Genomic DNA, 25,794 nt, shown 5'->3' with positions numbered 1-25,794 from the left:
TTGGGGGCAGAGGAGACTGACAGCTGAGCTCAGCTAGGAAAGGTGATCTTTCTCGGGAGGCCAGCTTCACCACCGTGGTACATATGTGGTGGGGACTGGAGCGTGCAAGGTGGGCACTGAAACAGTGGTGACAAGGAGCCATGTCCAAAGGTAAGGACAGTCACCACGTTGTTGCTGACTTTGGTGGGACAGAAGACCTGTAATGGCGTTTTGGACCACGGGCTGCTCTTCTCAGCTCTGTCCAGGTCTGGAACACCTGGCAATGTTTCCAGCCCAGGGCTTCTCTCCAGGGGCACCCACATTCTGCCTATCTCCCCAGCCATTCCTCCTGATTCTGCCTTGTTGTCTTTTGTACCCGCTAGATTTGGGCAAATCTTTAGGGCTTCTCTGGCCATGTGACTCAGTCAAGCAGATTTTCTGCTTCAAAGATAGTTATTCTTTCGGAGCAGTAGAGCCAGCAGCCCATGGAACCCTGCTGTGCCTTAACAGCTCCTGTCCCACCCTCCTCCCACATGGAACTCCAGCTCCTTGTGGTGCAGATCAGCAAGGCGACAAATTCATTACTCCACGTACATGCTTGTCTGGCAGGAGCCCCAGTCTGCAGGCCCACGTGTCCGTGGGTTTAGGGTGCAGCATTGCTTTGCTAAGATAAGCAGAATCTTCAGTGAGAACCTCAGGGGAGCTAGATTCCCATCCTTGCAAAGCTCAGCTCATCTTGGTGACCACAGAAGGTCTTTCAAGAGATCACAGGTGGGGACAATCCAGACAGAGCTTCCTATCATTTTGAGCTTCTTCTGACAATCCCAACCTGTCAACGGCAGAGCACAGACACGAACATGACCTCTAGATTGTAGATGGACAGCTGTGCTTCTCCAGAGGGCAGTCTCAGATCCGGGTCTGCATCTGTGCTTAAAGGTTGGTTTATTAGCAAATTGGGTCAACAGATGTCAACCCCATGGCAACAAAAGCAGGAGGACTTTAAGAGGGAGTAGGGGAGACACAAAATTGTCCTCATAAGGGCTGATGTTTAAGCCAGTCCACAAGGGACCTCTGAGAGGCCCTATAAAACCTCAGGGATGAGGCCCTGAAACTCAGGCCAGGGGAGCTGCGGAGGCTGATTGGCCCATAGTCCCAGATGGAGTGACTGCTGGGCATTTGTATCTGGGGAGCAGTAGCATTGTTGGACTCTGGTCCTTTGAGAGGTCAGGGGGCTGCCGGGGTGTGAGGAAGTCCTGCTCCTGCTTTTGCAGAGGCTGGTCCTGTTGTCAGTGCTTGTTCCTAGTTAGCTGTGTGACCCGATGGTGACAACTTGTGCAGCTGCCAATGGTACAACGACCAAGGTGGCCTCTTAAACCCTATTCTCCTTGGGAGTAATCGTCACTCCCTAGGGATAGTTGGACTATCTGTTCAAATGGGGATACCTGGTGAAGCAGGGACACATGGTGATATGGGGAAATCCAGGAAAGTAGGGGTACCTAGTGAGGTAGAGACACCTGGTGAACAAGGATGCATTGAAGCCAGGCCTCCTCGTGAGACAGTGACAAGGACCCTCGGGGGAGATGGAGGCAGGTAGGCATGGACATCTCCAAGGATGCAGGTGGGAGGCCACTGTGTAGGGGTTGATATATGGACTAACTGCCTTTGCCAAGATGTCATTTTCCACGGATGTTGCCTCAAATTCCCATCCTTCTCCGCACGGGGCTCTTTCCAGCTGCTGACAGATGTACTGTGAAATATAAACCAAAGTATCTCTCAGTCCCCTGAGTCTTGACCCAGCATAAATGTGTGCCGGGCCCCAGTGCTTTTTTCTTGCTTTATGAAGTTATAGTTGAGATGACCTAGGTTAAGAGGAAACCAATGGGATTAGGATCTAAAGGTGTAGTTGCAACTTTGCTGTTTACTGGGAACACAACTTTGGGAAAATCACATACTCTGGGTTTTCTGTCAATAAAATGGTTATTGTAACTTAAAATAAGCCGATATAGAATCAAGGCCTTGCCCACAATCAGGGCAGAGGAAGCAGGTCTCACCAGGAGTGCTTTGTGGCCAGGCAGATGTTGGGCTGGGCCCTCTGTCCTCCTTCTACAGGTGCCATTTATGGGATGCTGGGCAAATTACCTTCTCTGGTCCTCAGAGAAGGGTGTTACCTTCTTGATACCTTCCCGCTGGGTTTCTTAGGATTCTATAAGGTAACATGGGCCCCGAGCTTAGTGCAGGACCCACTGGGGTGGCGGCTAGGACAATGTAGGTCTAGGGAGGCACCTGGCATCCTGCCCCACTGAGAAGATTGCTATGTGCTCAGCGGTCACTCACAGATCCAATGAGGATGACATTGATCACCACCCTCTCCACCATGGCCAAACTGGTGGTGGCACTAAGCTGCACTGTGCCAGCCCACTAAGTGAGCTTTGGGGAAAACACACTTTGTTCCCTGGTCACCTGATAGGTCTGGCCCTGAGCCTCAAACACGCACGTGACTGTCAACACCATATGGAGCTGCAGGTGGTCTTGGCTCTAATCCTCGTGGAAGATGTGGCAGAGCTTTACAAACTACAGAGAGGACCAGATTATTCAAATGGAGGCTTTTCCATCAGAGCAGGTGGGGATGTGGTCTAGTAGGAGACATAGTACCTGGCACAGAGGGGCTGGCATGGAGTGACCCTGATGGGTGGGGTAGACGCCAGGTAGCACAAACAGGACTGACTCCACTTCCTGACCAATTCCAAAGATCTGGAATTTTGGGCATCTCTTGAACTAAAATGGACAAAGAAGTCCATTGTAAATAGTGTTTCACCATGAATATATCCTAAAAGATTAGGCTGAAAAGTTGAGGAAGGGCACAAACGAGCTTGGGATGGACTAGTGAAAACACAGAAGGTGAGAGTGACCACCTATCTCCTGCCTACCTAGTCATGCCCAGCATTCATGGAGGCTGTAATGACAACTAGGACAATGTAGGTCCAGGATATATTCGGGATGCTGGGCTCTGCCCACACATTCATCAGCTGACTTAGGAAGTGGTCACACTTATCATCCTCTCCCAGAGATGAGTCCAGAGAGGTACCACCTGCCCATGGTAACACAGCTAGAAAGTGCACAACTAGATACAAATTCAGGCCTGTATGATCCCAATTCATGCTTTTACCTCCAAATTACTCTGACTCTTATGGGGATGTTGGGCTTCTTCCATTTATTCTTATTAGAGTATACTTTTGGAGCATTCATGAGAGATAAATGTTACCTGTGTTAGAATAAGTGGTATAAGTAATGCAATGCGAATAGTTTTCAGAATAGAAAGTGTGTACAATGGGTGTGTTTGTGGGAATGGCTGTGGTTCTGGATTTCCACTGCCCCCGGCATCTCCAGGCTGCAGCACTGAGTACTCATATCAGGGTATCTGGGTATAGATGCAGGTAGCAGGGATTTTTAAAGTGCCCTGGGTGGAACCACTTTCCTAGTAAGATGGCCTTTGTCTCCCCTGAGGATGACAGTGTAATACCATTTATTTATGGCATCTAAGGTGGGAATTTAAGCAGTCCATGTGCAGTGATTCCTGTCTCAGAAAACACCATCCTAATTTCAGCTGAGTCCTGGGAGGCTCTGCAGTTATTTGAGCAATAAGTTAAGCTATAAATGAAATCCAAGAATTGACATTAATCACAAAGCAAAGTCTTAAGCAAAAAAAAAAAAAAACTAAAAGATAATTTTTGTTAAATAATGAACACTCTTCAAACATCAATGAAATGGTAATAAAATGTCTGTGATTACTTATTTCTCAGCATTCATCTGATAACTTAAGTAGCATGAAGCAATAGCTGCACTTAAAAAATGACAAGAAAATAGCTATTGATTTAGTCGACAGAGAAAGTTCATCTCCTTTTTAAGATCACTAGTGTCATTTCTTATCACCAAGGTGAGTGTCAGCATAGGCGCCTGGAAGCATCCCCTTGTGTCTGTGCCAAGGTGGCCACCCAGCCCCGCCATGAGAATGCTTGGGGCAAAGCCAGGGGTCCTTCTGGGAGGCGTCTTGGTCGGGGGGTGGGGGGGGTTCCTGGCCTTCCCCCTTCTTGCCCTAGATCACAAGGCCCCAAAATTGCATATTTCTGCACAGTGGCTGCTGAGCTTGGCACATTCTGCAGGAGCCTCAACGTTCTTAGGCTGGGGACAGCGTGGAGGAAATGAAACATAAACCGTGCATGTTTCTCACACAACTCTGGGTTTGTGTTCACAGGGCTGGGGGAGATCAGTGGCAGCTAGTGATCCTACCAGCAGTTGTGTCTGTCTCTCTGCTCAGTCCCATTTTCTTCCTGCAGGGAAGGTGGTGGGCTGGGAGATGCAGGGCCACAGACAGGAGAGTGACACATCCTCTGCCCTCTGCCTATTGCACCATATTCCATAAAAGCCACATTTGTTAGTTTGTATATTGCTAATGTGATGGCCTTCCAGGCACGGGTGGGCTGTAGAGACAAGCATTGTCATTGATCCAGCAGAACCCATCCAGATCTTTGGAAATTCCACTTGGAAGGGTTCGCAGTGCCCAAATGTCTCTTGCTCTACACAATGCTGTGAAAATGAAACTAAAGGGTAAAAACAAAAGAAATTCAAGGGGAGAAAATTCCAGGGCTTTATGGAGTGGTTCAGCAATAACTTATATTGTACAGCATCATATAGGTGTGTCTCCCTGTGTGTCCATCCCTTGCCAGCCCTGCCTTCTCTGTCTGCACACAAGTGTCCCCAGTTCTTCAGCTATGCGCCTGGATGGAGCTCATAGGTGGTTGTTCTTGGAGAGGTAGGCAATGAGGGCCACGGCCACACCCACATAGATGCCAGTTCCAATGGTGATGGAGAGCACAGCCAGGAATAGGGCCCGCCGGGAGCTGGTGCTGGCCTGGTGGAAGTCCCCCTTGGCCACGGCTTTGTTTGTCTGTAGAGTTGGGAGGAGGGAGAAGAAAAACAAAGTCAAGATGAGTGAGTATGGACAAGTGATGTGAGTGTGAGGCTTAGGGCTCAGCCCTGGTTCCCTTCAACCTTGAATGTTACTGATTCCAGGTGAACCCACCCAGAGCAATTGTACCTGCTCATGGCTATGAGGGCAATAGCTTTCTTACTGCCAAGGAAGGAATGGGGGCACTTATCATTGACCTCCCACACTGCAAAGCAGTGAAAGTTTTTTTTTTTTAAGATTTATTTATTTATTTATACAAGAACCAGGGTACAGGCCAGATGTGCACGAGGGTGAGAGAATTCACCAGAGACAGAGCAGGGAACAGCACAGGCACATTGACGAAATACACTGCTGAGGGGAGCAGCGGGCATGGCAGGAGAGATCTGCAGTGCCATGTGGGACCCTCACTGGCTGGCCGGGATTGAACCGGCACTGCAGAGACTGAGGACAGCTTCACAGTACTGCGCTTAACTGCCTGCGCCACCAGGGGAGGCCCAAGGCAGTGAAAATTTTAAAAAATGAATGAAATGGCCCAGTTAATACTCACGGCCACACCATCCTTAGCTGAGCACCACCTTCATGGAATCCAGGGTGCTGGGCACTATATGAGGTGTGAGGTAGACATTGCACCTTCCCTGCCATCCAGTATATTCAAGATTGACATTTTCTTTCATTTGAATGGCAATTTTCTAGGTTAACACTTAACTTATTTAATCTACAACATAGTAGGGATGTGGGGAAGGAAGTTATAGTTCTTAATTCCCAGAGAGGAAACTGACATAAGAGAGTTAAATGAATTGCAGGATACTTGAGACAGTTCTTCAGCTGGTGGCTATGGAAGCCTGCCTGTCTTTCTCCCCTGCCATCATTAAAGCTGGTAAATTAACCCATCAATAAATGAATTTGAGAGAAGGCTGATACATATATTTCTGGTCACTCAATTGCTTAACAAGGTGCTGGTTTAATAAGATTCATTTCCCTTGGAGTCATGAAGTAGTTATGAACAGAGAAGGGTTTGAATGTTGTATGAGGCTTGATGTTTTTTGTTTTAATTTTTTTAAAAGATTTTTCTTAACTTTTTTTTTTTTTTTAATACAAGCACTGGGTACAGTCAGAAGTGCGGGAGGGTGAGAGAATTCACCACAGCCAGAGCGGGGAGATAACAGGCAGACTGACAAAATACACTGCTGAGGGGAGCAGCGGGCATGGCAGGAGAGGTCTGCGTGCCGTGTGGAATCCTCGCCTGGCAGTCGGGGATTGAACTGGTGCTGCAGAGGCTGCAGGCAGCTTCGTAGCCCAGCGCTCAACAACTGTGCCATTGGGGAGGCCCAAGGCTTGATGTTTTGTGGCCAATATAGATGCCCATCCCCAGCCCCTTCATTTCATGTGCTCCTCCCTCTACAAGTAAGACTGGAAGCCAGACACTCTCTCCCCACCCTCCTTGCAGATGGGGTGGTTTGTGGCTGAGGCATAGCTCGGTGGACTGTCTGGGGGATTTCTGAGATGAGTTTTGTCCTGAGGAGATACGGCGCTCACAAGGACGGCACAACCCTCCTCCTCCTTGCCTTGGAGGGTGGCCAAGAACAGGAGCTGTGGTGGACATATATCTGGGGCGTGAGAGAAGTGAGAAGAACAAAGAAGCGGTGTTATACAGTGGAATCTCCAAACTGACGGCTGAGGTGTGGAGAGAGGGCAATAGACAGGACAGCATTGGGGGGGGGGTGGTTGTTGCTGCCATACATCCTGTCCTTGACACCAGGACTTGGGGGAACTCTTTGGCTCTTTGGCTGATGTGGGTGGAGGGTCCTGCACACATGGTCGGGGTATCACTTGATGCAGAGGCAAATTAACCAGACCTAATGGGGGCCCCCTGTGGTTGGCTGTGGTAAAGGCAAGACCTTCTTTTCTAGTAGAATACCCTATCTTTCCCTCTAGCCCATCTTTAACCCAGACCCAATTTCTACGTGTCTTCAGTGATATTTCTACATATTGTTTACTCAGACTAAAAGATGCCGATGCCTTTGCAATGGACACAAAGGGTCAGACTCAAAGATAACTCATGAAATGAATTACCATCCTTGCAGGACTGACCTTGTCCTGGTGAGGTCTGGAGCTACGGCTAGTGTGGATAAGAGACTCCAGTTCCTTCGTGGCTTCCATCTCTACCCTAACTTTGGGATATTGAAGGCCAGTTTTTATGTCTTCATCTCCCAATTTTTGTCTTAAAAGTGAGCTTGGGAGTGCATCAAGGACTCTTTAACGATGCAGAGCTAAGGTAGTGCAAAATGGGAAGCCACCTAGTACAATAGCCATTAATTAATTAAGCCTTGATGATTTGAATATCATTTTATCTAGCTGCACTCCCAAACAATCCAATGTCCTATAACATAATTTACTGTAATTGCCCTTCTTGGGGTTCACTCCAAGACTCACCCTCTGTTAGAGTGGAGCTTCACAGTCCTGTCCACCATTGTCCCCATCCCATCACAGTCCGCCCTGCGCTCTGCTGCAGGAGAGGATGCAGAGACAGAGAGGAAGGTGGGTGGCACACTCCTTGACCCTGAATTCAGACCCATTGTGGGGGGGTTCTGTGGCTCAGAGGACATATCTGTCTGAGTTTGTGCATGTCAGTGATGGAGTTCAGCAGCAGCCTTCCCAGCTCAAGATGCGTAAGGCTGGGGCCACATTTTCCTTGCACAGGTGGCCCCTTGGGGCTTGTGCTTGTGCCCTGGGGTAAGAATTCACTGAATATTTGGTGAATGTCTGGACTCGTGGATTGTGATCAGCTCCCTTCATTGTTCCTCAGTGGTACTGGCTGACGTGTCTGCTGCTGGCTTCTCTGGTGGTTTTTGGGAGGAAGGCAGTGGAATAGGCTGTCTCCTCTGAGTGTTGGCCCAGTTCCACAGACCACTCCTCACAGGGTTCCACACACACAGGTACATGTTCACCTGGGAGCCCAAGGGTCTGCTGGGAGCTACCTCACTCTCCTACTCTCACATTCAAGCTGGACTCCAAGAACCTCCATGTGCAATGTTTGTTCTAGGGTGACTGTCCCGAGGAGAGACCAGGAAGGGCATGATCAGCAAACAGATACAGTCTTGCTGACAAACAGGCTGCTTTCCAACAGTGCTGCTCAGCATCTGCATTTCACAGAGGCTCTGTGAGGTAGTGATGCCATTGGCACTCTACACACAGAACCCCATGGTCTGACAAAGGACACCCTAACACACACCCTTTCCTTCAGCTTCAGAAAACAAATCATGGTGTCCACAAAACCACTTGCTCCTCACTCTGCCCCTCTGCCAGGATGCCAACTTGAAGAGATGTTTCTATCCTGATGACTTCTGGCCTAAAGTTCCAGGTTCTTTGCCACATTTTCTGGCTGTGCTCATAGGCAGGGGTGTGTTCTTGACCTCGGTCCATCAGTCTGGAGTGGGCTCCCAGAAGGTGGTCCTTGGCAGCCTGACTTGGGGTGATTTTCACAGGTAAGAGGCTCCAGGTGTCTGTGGGTGAAGCCAAGCAGCCTGTTCTCTCCTGAAGCCTGTGTTCACTTCTAGGGCTGAGACACACATTGTCCCCGCTTTGTGGCTAAAACAAGAACAAACACATCTCTCCCAGTTTCTGAGGGTCAGATTCAGAGGAGCTACTCTGACTGAGGCTGCTGTCACCTCCACATCCTGGGCTGAGACTGGGCAGGGAGCCAGCATCCTCCAGTGTGCCCCTACTACAAGGGCTCAGGGGCAGTTTCATGCTTACAGTGACCCCTGACTGGAAGCTTTAGTCCCTACCTCAAAGTACTGCTTGGTTTAGTCTTCTCAGGATCCCCCTATAGCCAGAAGCTGGTCTCATGGCATCTGGGGAACTGATCTTGGCAGCCCTTCAGGGAGCACTGCAGAGCTCAATCTGACCCCCTTTGTGAACTTGAACTCCAACAAAATTGCTGGACATACACACAGATTGTCAATATTGGTGGCTCCTGCTGCCAGAGTGGAATTGATCTGGAGCCACCCCTCAGGGGAGTGACAAATTTGGGCACCTAGGATGAGACTAACAGTTTGTACCTACCCCTAGGGCATATTCTCTAAAGGCAGGTCCAAGGCTTCCCCTTGGTACAGCCCTGTCATCCCAGAGGTAGAGCTTCGAGGGCTACCATGCTAGAGAGAAGGGAGGGTGATGGTGTGGCACAAGCCAGACCCATGTACCAGTCTGCAAATGGCATTCCCACTCCATCCCTGAACTTTCGGGAAGGTTCCCTGCTCTCCATCTGGAAAGGTACCTCCTCTTGCACTGGGGTTTCCTTCTATGTTCTGTTGCTAACAGGTCACAAGTAAGGTTTTTTCTTTCCTTTTGGGGGCATTTGGCTCGGGAAACAGAGAACACATATCTGGCTCTGCCCTGAGCAGCAACCTCTGTACCATCTTTGCCAAGAGAGCTCAGGGGTACCTTGAAAAGTCTGCCTGGAGGAAAAGTTCCAGGAGGGAGGGAGCTTGTCCCAGGATGTGGAAATTAGCTGTGGGACCCAAGAAGCCCGGACTCCAGGTGGAACAAGGGGAAATGCTCTAAGCCTACAGGCCAGAGGTATTGTCTCCTACCAGCCCACAGGGACATTTCTGATGGAAACTTTACATGCTGAAACATTCCATACTGATTCTTTATTCCAGAGCCTTCCTCACTTACATGGTGTAAAGATATGGAGAAAACTTGATTTTCAAATTGAAGGGCAAAATTGAAACTTTACTGTGAAAACAATGAATTTCCTCTCCCTTGAGTGAAGTGCTTTTTAAACTGAGCAAATAAAGAACATATAAACAAACAGAAGAGGTACAAGCAGGAAAAGATTTGTTCTGAGGAAAATTGGCAAGGCCAGCAATTTTATCCCCTGGATGGAAGCTAGAGGCTGATCAGCAGGGGTCATGCTCCTGAGACTCAATGAACCAGAGAAGCCCCACTCCAAGGGACACACGCACGGTCAGGAAGCAGATGTCCCTCAGCCCCTCAGAGCGCATGTTTCTCTCTTCACTCTGCAGCAATCTTGCTACTCTCTGGGGGAAGGATCTTGAAGTGACAATATGGCTTATGCTGTGAATCCTGGGTCCTCTCTATGGGCTGGAAGTAGGTGTTTGCCTTTCACTTTAGACTTAATGAAAGTTGCTTTGGTAGGACACTAGGTGTCCTTATGTTGTCCCCTGCACAGAGGTAGATGGCTATTTTCTGCCTGGAGAATCTGAACGGCAGGTGTAGGCTGGTTTGTAGCTTCAGGGCTGAAGCCAAGAGGAGCACGTCTGTGTGAAGGCAGGCCCGAGAGGGCAGACATGAATGTTCCAAGGACCAGATATGGGTTGCACAGGGAGTGTCTTAAATCCTGCCCAAAGGATATGGACCCCAACCGAGGGGCAAGTGGACCTCCATAGAAGAGGCTGATGAGAAACACGGGGGCTATTTCAAGAACACTGGAGTTGGTGATACAGAAGTGCATGGCGTTCTGCGACTCACCAACATGACCAGCTGAGAAAGAAAGGTGTTCCTACTGCCCAGGCCCAGAGGGTGTGAGGTATGTATGGCGATCTGAGTTGGTGAGACTTCCTGTGCCTGCCCCCCATATTCACCCCGAAGTGGCAGACAGCATGGTTGGCAAGTTGGGAGAAGCTAAGTGAGGAGAGACACAGCTCTCCTTCCTAGGCATATAGGCATGCCCTGCAGTATGTCTTAAAAGAACAATGCTATATACCAACCCCCAGAAAGTTTCAAGTGGAAGGGAGGCAGTGGACCAAAATTAGGCAAAAATGTGCAAAAACCGAAATTCTTATGTACTTGTGATCAGAGTGTAAATCTGTATCAACATTTAGGGAAACTGTCAGTATTTCTTCCAGCTGAACACAGAGATTCATCACCCTACAACAATTCCATTCCTGGTAAATTCTCAAGAGAAAGTGTTTATTAACCAAAGACATCTACGACAAGAATGTGCATAGAAATATGAATCACAAGAACCCCAAAGAGGAAATCAGGAAAATGTACAATAAAAGTGGATAAATAGTAATGGTACCAACAGTGGTAATGAAATAAATCTCAGAACTAGAATGTTGAACAAAAGCAGCTTGATACATAATTCTATTAGATGAAGCACAATGAAGGCCAAAGTAACCTGTACTGTAGACACAGAAGTCAGGCCAGTGGATATCTTGGGGCAGGGGCAGTAACTGAAAAGAAAGCAGAGTTTAAAAATTTACTCTCACACCCTAACATAATTTTAGAAATGATTCAGCTAAGAACGAAATGAACAGATAAGAAAGAGACATTCATTTTACGAAACTAGTAAAATCTTGATATCAAACTGGGCAAAGAAAGTAGGAGGGAAGGAAAAGAGATGTTAGTTTCACCTGCAAATGTGGGTGCGCGGGAGACTGGTCAGGTGAGGCGTGCTGGCTTCCCTCTCCGTGCTGCCCTGTCCTCTGAATTCCCAGTGGCCTCTTGGTCCTGCAACACCATTTTGTCCCTCACTCATGTATTCCGTCTCCAAGGGAACCTGACCTGCACCTGCAGAGGCAAAGACCCTGGAGGCCCCGATGGTCTCCATCCCAGCGCTGGGAACACCCAGGACAGGGTGCTGTAGTTGCCTGTCCCTGCAGAGGGACACACTGGCGCTCAGCAGGAGCCCAGATGGTGAGTGGGATGCAGGGATGAATAAGTGATGGAAGACTGTGCAGCGGTCCTCAGCCTTTCCCCCGCTGCTCTGAGTGGGATACTCTTTTGTCAGAAATATTCCTCTTGGAGGCATCCCCTTGGCTGATAATCACTGTCTTTTACAGAGTCTGTAAGCTGATAAGGAAGATATAAACCAGGCACATCCACAAAAGAAATATTTATAACTGCTCTGCTGAGTACCCTGAAGGACTTGGTGATCCAAGTGCAGGCAGGGTGCAATGTTATGGGGGGCAGAGAGGGAGGGTAGTTCAGAGAGGCGGGAGAGAGAGGACCCAGCAGCCAGAGGGGCTGTCCAGGCCAGTGCCTTGCAGGAGCCTTGCAGGTGATGGAGGTGTTTTTCATATTTGCACGATCGAGTATGTGGCTACCGAGCACTTAGAATGTGACGTTATGAACTTGGAGTTGAATTTTAAAGTGAATTTAATTTTAATTAATTTAAATATAGGTGCCAAACATGGCTGGGGGCCACCACATTGACAATACAGACCTAGGAGAAAACACGCAGACAGTCTCACAGGGAGGAGGACGGAGAGAACCCTGGTGTGGGGTCAGCTCAAGTAAGTTAAAAACTGAATCTGCTGGGCTGAACACTGCGTGGGGTTAGCCAGACCCCTGAGGAACTGGTGCCTCACATACATGCTTTGTGTTAATTTGTGTGTAAATTAATTTTATGCCTTCCCTCCGAATTGAGGATGGGGCAAATAAATAAATGGAACGGCTGCAGCATGAAGGAAATTGGTGTGACACAGTAAGAGAACGTTCCTTGAGATCTGCTTGGGGAGGCCTTGGGACTTCCACAGGTCATCGCTTGAGCTAACGGTATCTTGAGGATCCACAGGACTCTTCACATTTGAAATCTCTTGCCTGAAGAGTCACTGATCCCAGTCCTAAGTGACATTGCTGCGGGGCCCTCCAGCCTGCTCCGTCCCCTTGCCAGGTTACCATTCCCGCTCCTATGATCTCCCGGAGATGTTCCGAAGGACCTGGGATCTGTTCTCTCTCAGGTGGCCCATGAACCCTGGACCCACTTTTCTCTTAGCTCTGGACTGAGTTTGCCACAAGTTTTTGCCAAAGTCTTCATTTCCTGTAGCTGGAAAATACCAGGTTTTCTAGCCTGGCATTTGAAGTTCTGGAAAAAATCATGACTTTCTTTAAGATGTATCCCTGCCACTTTGTTTTTCTTACAGTCACTATTTTGGGGGATAAGAGCTGGTAAGGTCAGATATTTCAATATGCCAAGTCATCCACAGACAGTGGAAAGGGCCTCACAGAAAATGTCAGTGCTGGACACCAGCCTTGGAGATTTTTTAAGATACTTGCTGCCTCCGGAAGCATCTCTGGAAATTCATAGCACTTTGGGTACTTTATGGCCCATTTTTCCTCTGGTACCAATATCTGTCTGGGTGGATTACATTTCTTTGCATTATTGCAAAAGGTTATTCCCGTTATTTATTGCTGTCTAACGTTCATTACGCACTGACAAGGCAATGAGAGCTGCACTCGAAAAAGAGGCGGATGCGACTTTGTATTCTGGGTGAGAAGAAAGAAGGATTAAGACAAAACCTAGGCAGCAGGAGCCTCTTCCAGGGAGGAGGGTCTCTCACTCAGAAGTCAACATGCAGGTTTCTTATTGTACATGTATTTACTCCAATACATTTTTATGATCATCCCTCTTTAAGTATCACTCTTATTTTATTTTATTTTTTAAAAAGATTTATTTAGGGCCTCCCCGGTGGCGCAGCGGTTGAGCGCTGGGTTGCGAAGCTGCCTGCGGCCTCTGCAGCGCCGGTTCGATCCCCGGCTGCTCCCCGGCCACCGGAGGAGGATCCCACATGGTGCGCAGACCTCTCCTGCCACCCGCTGCTCCCCTCAGCAGTGTACTTCGGTCCTTCTGCCTGCTCTGCTCCCCGCTCTGGCTCTGGTGAATTCTCTCACCTTCCCGCGCTTCTGACTGTACCCAGTGCATGTATAAACAAAACAAACAAACAAATATAATAAATAAATAAATAAATAAAAACATGCCTCTATAAAAAAAAAAAAACTATTTAAAAAAAAATAAAAAGATTTATTTATACAAGCACTGGGTACAGTCAGAAGCGAGGGAGGGTGAGAAATTTACCAGAGCCAGAGTAGGGAACAGAACAGTCAGATGGACTGAAATACACTGCTGAGGGGAGCAGCGGGCGTGGCAGGAGAGGTCTGTGCACCATGTGGGACCCTCGCCCGGCGGCCGGGGATAGATCCAGTGCTGCAGAGGCTGCGGGCAGCTTAGCAACCCAGCACTCAACCTCTGCGCCACCAGGGGAGGCCCTGTCACTCTTATTTTAAACCATTAAAAATGAATCTTCTGTCGACAGTTGGGGCTGAATGACAGAAAGGGGACTAGCTCTGAAACAAGTGGACCAACCATGCTTGGGTAAAACCTAAGTCCAACCCCAGTTCACCTGGGTGCCCACCTTGAGGACAGGCCTTCTCACAGCTCCCCCACGTTCTGGGTCTGGATCACTGTAATCTTGGGGAGGGGATTCTCTGTATTTTCTAGAGAGGTCTGAGGGGCTCTATCTTCAAAGTCACCCTTGATGGCATTTGCCACAGACCACAGAGGTGACAACACACAGGAAGGAGCAGCCACTATTCCAGCCCCTGGGACATGTGAACCTCCAGAGGCTTCATCCTCCCTCACAGTCCCACCTGCTGATGTCTGGCTGCCTCCAGAAGGAAATCTGCCTTGTTTTCCCCACATACACAGGGTATGTGAGAGGAGAACTAGAAGGTTGGGATTCCTCAAGGGATGGCAAAGGAAATAAAAGAGGAACTTAAGCAAAATGGGAGCCCCTGGGAGCACAAGGGGTGCTTCCACTCAGCCTGTCTCTTCAAACCTCTGACAGCCACCTCAGGCCAGGGGCTCAGTGACCAGCTGTCCTGGCTCTCAAGAAACCCTCTCTACTCTCTTACTCCCATCTATACCCGCATTCTCTTCTAGGTATAACAGGTCCTCAGAATATAGATAATAATGATCATAAGATCATAAGAAGTTTTACTATCAAATCAGAATTAGAGATAAAATCAAGGAGACTGAAAATTGCCCCCCTACTTCTCAAATTTGAGTACTTGTAAATGGACATATATTTGCATCCTGACTTCTCCATGTCCTTCATTCTTTTCAAAAGTCGCTTCTATGTAAACATATATATGTATATATACAACACGTATATATCTTGTGTGTATATATATTGACATTTGCTAGTGTTAACTTTATGAATGTTATGCTTGGCACACTTGACATATATGTAAACTATATATACACAATATATATTTATAGTATATAAATATAGAAAAGCCACCAAACTGTGCATCAACACACTCATAAATTGTGTACTTCCCTATGAATGCCATACTACAGGGAAGTACATGATTTATGAATTTATGATGCACAACTTGAATTTTCTCAGCATGAACACACCATTTCAACAGCATTTGCATGAAGAGCGGAACATGTCATACGTGGAAGCCTTGCTCTGCCCCTCACAGGAAACAATGTGTTGCTTAAAACAGCCTGGATTAGCTGTATTTGAACTTGCTATCACAGATCTATACTGCAAATGCTAGTGTGCTTGGCTTCCTTCACTGTCTGTGAGCCTGATCCGTGGTGTATGCAGTTATAGATCATTTATTCTTTAGTGTCCTATTGTGTAATTTATTCATTCATTTTCCTGTGCAACAACCCTTAGAGATTCTGGTTTTTGGTTATTATGAATAGGAGTGCTATGAACATTCTGGTACTTTCTATTATGAAATATATACTTATTTCTGTTTGGTATACAGCTAGGAGCAGAAGTCCTGTAAAAGGACTGCATATATTCAGTTTGAAAATGGTTTTTATAATCAGAAAAAATATGCACAGGGGTTTAAAAATATCTATGAAATGTTTATAAAATTAAATGTCAGTGGCACTGGCATAGAACTTCTTTACCTCTGAAGTTCTTTCCTAAAAACATATTTAAATGTCTTAATGGATTTGTCTGGTGTTTATTAATTTTTTTGAAGTATGTTATTTTTATTCTTGGTTTATCAATTTAATAACCATCACTGACCAACTACCATGGTGAATGTTGAGTTAACTTTCTTACAAATGTCCCCTGATCCTGTTCCTACTATGTCCTGCCATGAGCCATGGCCACCTCTTTCCTCCCCCATCCCCTGCAGTGGGTCATCACAGCATTGAGTTGACTTGTCCATGCACATTCTGTTCACTGCCCAGAGTGCACTGCTGTATTTTCTTATAGCTTTGATTAGTGTTGCTTCTCATCTACTTCATGGACTTATTTTATTTCTTGACTACACTCATCACAGCCTACTGAAACTATTTCTCCTGGTTGATCAAATATAACAATTCCGTGCCTCATTATTTTTTTTAGAGACCACACTCCTGGCGTCTTTTGTCTTTCTTCTCCAATTTAAACTGATCGCTCTTTGGTGCCACACCTTAGGCCTCATTTTGGGAATTCTTTTTTCTTTCCTACTTTGCTATATTTTTTGTTTCTTAGATATCAGGCCTCTTTTCAGGAAGAGCTATTCCTTTAGCACAGGGTTGTGAACTCCCTTGGGAATTGACATGGGTGGTCTACCTTTGACTTTGCATGTTTATAAATGATCATTTTTTAAAAAGATTTATTTATTTATTTATACAAGCACTGGGTACAGTCAGAAGCGTGGGAGGGTGAGAGAATTCACCAGAGCCAGAGTGGTGAACAGAACAGGAAGACTGGAGAAGTACACTGCTGAGGGGAGCAGCGGGCAGCAGGAGAGGTCTGCGCGCCATGTGGGACTCTCACCAGTGGCCGGGGATCGAAACGGCACTGCAGAGGCTGCTGGCAGCTTCTCAACCCAGCGCTCAACTGCTGCGCCACCAGGGGAGGCCCCTGATCATTTTTTTTATTGCCCCACTTGTTCGATAGTTTAGTCAGGTATAAAGTTCCACATGGAAAATCAAATACCCTTGAATTTCTGATGACATTGCCCTATGCTCTCTTTACTTGCAATCCTGCCAATGTCTAGTGTCATTCTGTACCCCATATACTGAGGCACCCTCTTTCTTCTCACTAGAGGTTTTGAGGGGACCCTTGGAGTTCTGAGATGTCAGTTGGAAAGGCCTTGATGTTCAATCTCTGGATCAGTTGTCCAATTGTCTCCTGTATTATTGTCTACTTTTTACCTTTTGTTATACTTTAGGGGAGAATTTTTCAACTGTCTCCCAAGCCTTCTATGGAATTTTATCTTGGGTATCATGTTATTTAATTTCTAAGAGTTCTTTGTCTTCTCTCACTGTTGCTTTTTCAGAACTTTCTATTTTTGTTCCGGAAAACTGATTTAATTCCTAATCTTTCAGAAAATATTAACTGTATAGCCTTTTTTTTAGAGTTTTTCTTTCTTTTTTTATTTTTACTTCCTGCATTGGCTTTCTATCCAAGCTCCTCCTCCAGTCTTCCCTGATATGTTTAAGTCTCATTTTTTTAGGTTTAAGGGTTTCTCAAATGTCAGGTAATCATTGGCTGCTATTTGACATTCAAGATCGCCCTTGTATGCTCTCTGCATCTCTGCATCTATGGGATGAAAGACTAGCAAAATTTCCTATAGTGGGCCTCCCTGGTGGTGCAAGGGGTTAAGATACAACCTATGACGCTATCTGCAGCCACTGCAGCATGAGTTCGATGCCCTGGCAGGGAGCTACCCACATGGTGGGGCAGACCTCTCCTGACTCGCCCACTGCTCCCTTCAGCAATGTATTTCAGTCAATTGGCCTGTCTGTTCTCCACTCTATCTCTGGTGAATCCTCTCACCACCCCCCACCCTCCACCTCTGGCCTATACCCTGTTCTTGTATGCATAAATAAACAAATCTTTAAAAAAATTGCTATAGTATTGATTAGGCAACAAGATAGTTTGCTTTGTTTGTTCATTTGAATTTTTTTTTTATTCTACACAAAGCATTTGTAAGACTTTTATTTGGGAAAGTTATAGGTTGAATTGTGTCCTCCCCCCACCAAAAAAAATTCTATATTTAAGTTTTTTTTTTTAAAGATTTATTTATTTATGCACACAAGAACTGGGGTACAGTCTAGAGGTGGGGGTGTGAGAAGATTCACCAGAGACGGAGTGGGGAACAGAACAGGCAGACTGACTGAAATACACTGCTGAGGGGAGCAGCAGGCGAGTCAGTAGAGGTCTGCTGCACCATGTGGGTAGCTCCCTGGCTGGTCGGGGATTTAACTCATGCTGCAGAGGCTGTGGATAGCTTCACAGTGCTGTACTTAACCCCTTGCACCACTAGGGAGGCCTTGTTTAAGTTCTAATCCCCAGGATTAGTCACTTTGTGACTGTATTTGGTGATAGGGTCTTCAAGTTTAATGGGGTTGTTAGACTGGGCCCTAATCCAATATGACAGGTATCCTTATAAGAAGTGATTAGCACACAGAGACACAGAAAGGTGCCTGTGTGATTACAAAGCAGAAAGAGGCCATCTGCAAGTAAAGGTGAGAGGCCTCAGAAGAAACCAAACCTGCTGTCACCTTGATCTTGGACTTTCAAAACTGTGAGAAAATATACTATTGTTTATGCCCCCTGATCTGTGGCATTTGTTATGGCTGTCCTAGCTAACTAATGTGGGAATGTTCGGTTTCTCAGGGAAATCCTCCCAACTCCTGCCTGGTGGGGTAAGGAGCTCTAGGAACTGGAGGGTGGAGGGAGACCAGGGCCTCATTGTTCATCATGCTGTGATTTTCAGATTGAAGACTACACACTTGGCTTCCCATTAAGAGGAAGAAATGCTTATTGCTAAGCTGTAGAAGTGAGAGCTAGGACTGGGGTATTTTAGCTAGTGATTATAAAAACTTAATAAAAACCTAGTTTTAGGTTTATATCTTATGTGCATCTTGTCCTGTACTTGACCTTTTCATTTTTGCATCTGATTATGGAGTCAATTGCCTTGACTCCCGCTGGTATTTTCATTGAAGGTATTGAGATTTTACTTTTGTTGTATAGTTCAATGGCCACACTTCTGCTTGCTGGTGTAAACTCCTTTATTGGGCTATTTCCCCTATCTCCTTCTAGTTCTGACTTCTGTCATCACCACGGTAACCTGCAAATCAAAAGGTCATGGAAGAGGCTTCTACTTGTATCTTACCCTGGGGACTGGCCCTGTCCCGAGCTACTTCATAGTTGGCTCTAACTCCATCTCCCAAAAGGTGCTGACATTTGTGTCCTGTTGTTCTGGGTCTGTTCTCTTTTTCTGTCACAGTTGTATAATATTTATGGTAATTTTGGTGAATTTTTGAAGAATTTTAGGAGGATTACCATCTTGGTTGACCTCTGCTACCCCTGACCAGGGCTGCCTGCTTGCCACTGTAAGAAGCTTAGATGGACTTTCATTGGGCAAGTTTATACCAATTAACACATAATCTCTTGCTCCATTAACTTTTCAGCCCAGAGAGACAGCCATGATATGTGGTCTTTACCTATGATGTGTGCAGCCTATGACCTTGGTCACCTGGTATCAGGGCATATGCCCAGTGGGCATCAAGGCTTGCAGTGAGCTTCTCTGCAGGGAAGTAAGACAGATTGATATAACAGGGAAAAACTAATAAAAATAAAAATATAAATAAAAAGAAGAAGAAATAGGGGCCTCCCTGGTGGTACAAGGGGTTAAGACACAGCACTATGAAGCAATCCGTGCTCTCAGCAGCACGAGTTCAATCCCTGGCTTGCCAGGGTGTTACCCACATGGCACAGCAGACCTCTCCTGTCTTGCCCGCTGCTCCCCTCAGCAGTGTATTTCAGTCTGTCTGTTCTGTTCCCTACTCTGTCTCTGGTGAATCATCACACCCCCCTGCACCTCTGGCCTGTACCCCAGTTCTTGTATGCATAGATAAATAAATCTTAAAAAAAAGAAGAAGAAAAAGAAGAAATAAAGAGCCATGGGATGGTACAGTAGCAGGCTCACAAAGCTCACTGGATTTGTGGTGGGGAGGGGGCTTTAAGAAGCACAAGATGTACTAAAATTTCAAGGCATATGCATTTGTTTTCATATTATGCAACAACAATTTAAATCTCTACCACAAAACGGTTACAGCTGACAACAGCATCCTAGGGAGAACTCATTCCCAGCTGGGAGGCCAGTGTTTGAATTCTGAGACTCAGTGCTCATTGTGAACACAGGGCTATTTCCTCACCTGCAGAATTTGCAAATCACACATATCTGAATCTTCTGTAACTCAAATTTAAAAAAAAAATAGGCTAGAAATGATGTTGCTTCCAAGCCATTTGACTCACTTGGCTTCATAACACAGCCAGAGATGGTAGCATACAGCTCTGGAGGCCACCCTAGTGCAGGAGACACTGTTTTATTTTTATTTTTTCTGGACTGAAGATGAACAGTCAAGTATAGTTGGAAGGAATCAGCACAACTTGAGTAAAGTATTTATATCTAGTGTAGTCAGCCAACTTACATCTTTCTGTTTATGAATGTGCTATCTCCTGGCAGGTAGATGTAGTATTCTGCTTGAACACATGCTACTTTCTAGCTGGTTCTCTTTCTGTAAGAGTCCTTTCACAACTACCTGAGGACTGGTCAGGTTGATATGTTGTAAGTGTGAAAAAGAGTGTGGAAAAGACACCTGTGCACAGGCACAGTAAAGATTTGGGAGTAGAACTTGCTCTTCTCAATCATATCCAATGCTCTTTCTGTACTACATGCCATCCCCTTCTGATTTAGAGGGTAACTGTGAGGCTGAGGCTTGGCTGATGTGAGGGTGACTCTTCTACACCCATGAGATTCCCAACTATCTACCTCTTGTCACAGAACAGGCATTTGCCACAGGGAGGAACAACTACCTACTTTTGAATTACACTAAACTTGCATTTTCTATTCTAATCTTTTCCTATTTTGAAGAAAATATTTTACTTTTCCTATTGTTGTTGGTGTTTACCTGTGAAAGTAATATGTCCTGCATTCCAGTAAGATGGCCAATTGGGCCAGCATGGGTGATGATTCCTACTGGGAAAATATACAGGCTTGCAGACTGAGGTAATTCCCTTTCCAGAGATAGGTCAGGGGGCTGTGCCTTTGAGGGCATAGAGGTACGATGTTTGGCCAGCGGAGGATCTCTGCACAAAACCCACTGCTTTAAAGAGTGTCCTTTCTATGAAACAGGGATGGAAACTTCTCTCCCAGGCTTGAGAAACCAGAAGATAAACTTTGAGTCTGTCCTGGAACATGAGTGCACAGCCCAAACCTCAAGGCCAGGCTAATCATAGGTCCTGCATTTACATGTTGCATGGTACGTGAGCCCTGCTGAGAAGTTAAAATATACATGGATTCAAGACGTAAGTCACAGATAATGAAAAGATGCACTCTAAGGACAATAAACAGTTTTACACTAGGGCTTGTGGATTTCTACAAGGATTACAAAAATTTCTGCTAGCTCGAGATGAAACGACGAGAGAAAATTATTAACTGTATGAGGCTGTGGGGAGGATTGTGGTGGGGGGGAGCACAAATGCATGAGGGCAGTTGGCAGATTTATCACCCTAAAACAGAATCATTACTTCCAGAATTAAAATAATCCAAAATAATTTACTTTTAATCTTTACAACAATTTCAAGAGATTAAACTAATTAAAATAAATTCTGTGATTAAGAACGAAATATAAATCCATAGTGGAAGAACAAGAGACCATATTAAGAAATTAAATCCAGGGCCTCCCTGGTGGCACAGGGGTTAAAGACAGTGCTATTAAGTTATTGCCCGCCATTGCAGCACGAGTTCGAGCCCTGCCCAGCCAGGGAGCAACATACATGGTGCAGCAGACCTCTCCTGCCTCACCCTCTGCTCCCCTCAACAGTGTATTTCAGTAGATCCGCCTGTTCTGCTCCCCACTCTGTCTCTGATGAATCCTCTCACCCCCTGCACCTTCGGCTTACACCCCAGTTCTTGTATGCATAAATAAATAAATATTTTTTAAAAAGAAATTAAATCCAAACACGCCAACTCCACAGCTAAAATTTTTAGAGTTGAAAAGTATGGGGTACTGGTGAAAAAAACAACACACACAGTTTGTGGATTGAACAGAGATTGACTGGAGAGTGAATCTGTATGCTAGGACTAGATACAAGGGAATCAAGTAGATAAACATAGGAAGATACTGACACAGAAAGTAGAAATAGACATAGATGCACATAAAGTAAAAGGATCCAACATACAACCAATAGAAATTCTAGAAGGAGACAATGGAGAGAATGCCATCCTGTCAGTCCTCAAAGTGGTAATGGCTAGTGATTATCAAAACAGAAGACAGGTACGAGTTTGAAGGAGTTCGCTGAGTCCTGAGCAGAATAAATACAACCGAATATACACAAGACCGACCATAGTAGAACTGTGAGCATGAAATGGAAGAATCAACAATGGGCCCTTGTTCCTAGCCCTTCATACCTTCATTTTACTGTTTTTACCCATGGCTATCTCATTGGCGCCCAGAGCTTCAACTATCACCTATATGTAGTGAACTCCTGGTCTTATAACAACAGCCTAGACGCATACATATACAACACATAATATTCACTGGGCTAGCTCAAAGGTACCCAAGTGCAGTACCCAAGACCAACGTCGTCATCATCCCTGATGGCCACTGGCCCCTCCACATCACCATCACTGGAGTTAGTCTTCCTCATCACTCCCTCATCAGTCATCTCTCAGGGTGCTAAGTTTTACCCCAAAGCCCTGAATCTATACTTCATTTCATGGCCAATATTCCTTTAATAAATGGAGTATTTGAAAGAATGAAAGTTCTTATTTTTCCAGTTATATCCCAAACACTTGAATGAACCAGTACCTTTTCCACCATAAATTCAAACACAGGCTGACTTGTGAATACAGCAGTGACGTATCCTGCAGACACCAGCCTCTGCCAGCTGTTAGCATCACACTGTTTACTACTGAAGTTGAGTCTGACTCTGCTGACTTGGCCTCTGTGTTGCTGCACTCAGCCGGCACACTCATTCTCAACATTCAGCTCCCCTCTTGTCACAGCTTGCTTAGCAAAGGGCTGGATCTGAACCACCTAAAGTGATTTTGCATCTGCTGCCAGCAAGTAGCCTGAACTTTCCTCTTTTGGGGCTCATTCTTGCCTGTCTAGCCTCCTGCTGGGGACCTTCAATGCCTTCTGGTTGGCTATAAAGTCTGCCAGCTGGGGTGTGCACTTTCTAATTCTACTCCCTTAGGGGCTAGCAATTTGTTTGTTTTTTTACTGCTATAAGAATTCTTGACATGAAGGAAACCCAAGCGTGTGCTGACATAGTGAAAAGGAGGGAGTCAAGTCTTAGGACTTATTTTCAAGTCAAGTAGAGATGGTCAGGGCAGAGCTGGGAAATAGTCATAAATCACACATGAATCAAACCTCTCTTGAAAGGAAAAGTGTCCACTTTAAAACAGGGTCTTCAGTTCAGTTGATTTTGCGTTTTTATTCTGAGGCATGTCTATGAACCAATTGTCACAGACCATACCCATTCCCCCAAATCCATCTGCAGAAACCCTAACCCCTAGAATGATGGTATTTGGGGGTGGGGCCTATGGAAGGTAAATGGGTTTGGATAAGATCAGGAATTGGATCCTATGAGGGAATTACTGCCCTTGGAAGGGATGAAGGTAGCAGGGAGTGTGCTCTCCGCCATATAGGGTCATAGGCAGAAGATGCCATCTGTAAGCCAGGAAGAGAGAGCTCACCAGAACCTATACTTGCTGGCACTCTGATCTTGGATTTCTAACCTCCAGAGCTGTGAGAAATAAATGTTATATGGCATTTTGTGTGGCAGACTGAGGTGAGACACAAACTTCCCAGGCTACTCCCAACCTCCCACAGGCCTCCTTGCATGCACCTAATTACTAGGATAAACACTCATTTCCCAAGCTTTTTATCCAAAATGAAAAAGAGAACTTCCTTTGGAAGCCAAGTTTCAGCTGGACTGGATGTCACCGCTGGAGCTATTTCCTGAAATGTGTCCAGGTGTCTCCGGCTTCCTGGGTCCTTGTGAGCTGCTGTGTGTGATCTGTAGCCACAATAGGCAGAGTCCCCTTTATTCTGCTGCATCTGCTACCCCTTTTCAGCTCAGATGAATGGATTTCAAGCTATCCAGAAAGCTCTGTTGTTTGCTTTGCCTGTGTGAGCACAAAGTCTTCCACTTCAGGCCCCCAGCTCCCCTGATCAGGAGGGACTGCAGAATCACCAGTACACTTAAATCAACATCTTTATTAGACCTTCTAATGAGAGCTGATTGTCAGATGCAAGCTAATGAAAAACCGCCAGTTTGGAATGAATTCAAAAGCTAAGATGGGAGATTTCCTTTCACTCTATTTAAAAGAAAAAGAGGAAGTAGAAAAAAAGTTCCCTACCCCCTGGAGCAGTAGTGTGACCACCAGCTGAGGTGTGAGCTGGAGTGTATTCCTGTCCCCTGGTTGTCACTGGGCTGTCTGGGACCCTCAGCATTGTATTTGGACATGCATCTGGGACTTCAAAATGAGATACTGATCTGAAAGGAAACCTGTGCTCTTATGTTTATTGCAGCACTGTTTGCAACAGCCAAGATATAGGAACACACTAAATAACCCACAAAAGATGACTGGATCAATAAGACGGGGTATATATATATACACAAAGGAATATTATTCAGTGATGGAAAAAGATAAATTCATGCCATTTGCGGCAACATGGATGGAGCTGGAAGGCATTATGCTAAGTAAAATAAGCCAGAAGAAAAAAGATAAGTATCGGATGGTTTTACTCATATGTAGAATATGGACAATCCAAAGAGTCTCAGAAAATAAAGACAAAACTTGCAAGCAGACTACAGATCTGGGGTATAGAGCATGGGAGGGGGAAGGTGAGGGGTCAAAACAGGGGAGGGAAAAGCACAAGGGACTGTGGTGGTGGAACTACAGGGACTATACCGGAGGGGAGAAATAAAATATTGTACAAAAATGGACAGAGATGTAAGAAAATAAAACAAACTGGGATACTGGATTTGAAAGGGTAGGGCTCTATTCTGACATCAGTTGGGGTGGAGAAAAATGCAGATGCGGATGTGAGAGCTCCCTGGAGGTCAAGCTTTGTGTGTGGCAAGGTTATGTGCTAGCATCCTGTAGGGGCAGGAATGACCCAGTGCAGGTTTTTTATGATCCAGCAGACCGGGTGAAGGAGTCAGAGTCCTCAGTGGCTTTTGCAGGTCTTCTATTTAGATTTACCAGGCATATGACAGGCAGGGAAGTTGGGGGGCCGGGAGGCTGGCAGTCCTCCCAGCCCCCAGCAAATCCTCTATCTGGGCTCTCTGGTGTTCTCTCTGCTTCTCTTCTTCTCTAGGCTTCTGCTGGCTGGCGTCCCCGCGACGCCGCCCTTATAAACTCAGTCTCTCAGGCCAGGTGTGCCCACTTCAGGTGCCCACCATCAGGCATGCATCCAGGACCACAGAGTCCTTCATCTATCCTAATGGCAGGAGGGCATAAAAACCTGATACTTTTGCCTTACCCAACACATCCCCAGGTAAGCCAGGAGCTCTCAAAAATTTTGGAGAGAAGCCTGAACTTCTGCATGCCTCCGAGGGAGAAAACCTTTTCCTACACAGCCAGCCAGCCCAGGGTCTCCGCTTCCAGCCCCTGGATTAGGAAGTGGGGAGCCAGGATCTGAACATTTTTGTTCCTGGGACTGTCGAGATGGTATCACGGGAGGATTTGCAGAACATTTTCAGTCTTGTGAATGTGAGACAGGTGGCATGCTAGCCATGTGTAGCAGTGGTATGAAAACCCCTTTGCTCAGACCCTTTCTCAGCTGGTGTGAACCTGCAGCATGTGAGGGGGAGGGGCAGCAGGACCATAGGCCCGCCCAGAGAACTGTTTTGCCAGACAGCCTGTTCAGGGCTTAGAGCTTGGCTCTCTCCCTCTTCCTTCCTTCCCTCCTACTCCATCTCCTCCTCTCCCACCTTTCTCTGGAGCACTGTGCTAGTTTTCCTTGCTGAGATCTTTTTCAGTGGGAAAACAGTCACAGGAACTGACAGTGCCCATTAGGCCATCAGATTCCGAGAGGCAACTTGGGGATGCTGGGT

The 25,794-nt window shown here is 46.2% G+C and overlaps 1 protein-coding gene across 2 annotated transcripts in view; it reads right to left on the bottom strand.

Annotated features, from left to right (window-relative positions):
• Positions 1-4,765: 4,765 nt before the first annotated feature.
• SYNDIG1 (synapse differentiation inducing 1) overlaps positions 4,766-25,794 on the bottom strand; it is a gene marked incomplete at both ends in the record, with an annotated part of 114,201 nt that continues 93,172 nt past the window's right edge. For both annotated transcript variants that reach the window (XM_084247668.1, XM_084247669.1), the window contains one exon: positions 4,766-4,924. In XM_084247668.1, coding sequence (XP_084103794.1) covers positions 4,766-4,924 — 159 coding nt within the window. The remainder of the gene's footprint in view (positions 4,925-25,794) is intronic.

The sequence above is a fragment of the Talpa europaea genome, assembly GCF_964194135.1.
Source record: "Talpa europaea genome assembly, chromosome: 11".
Classification (NCBI taxonomy): Eukaryota; Metazoa; Chordata; class Mammalia; order Eulipotyphla; family Talpidae; genus Talpa; species Talpa europaea.
Note: the sequence above shows the minus strand (reverse complement) of the source record. Positions and strands in the feature narration are given on the sequence as shown.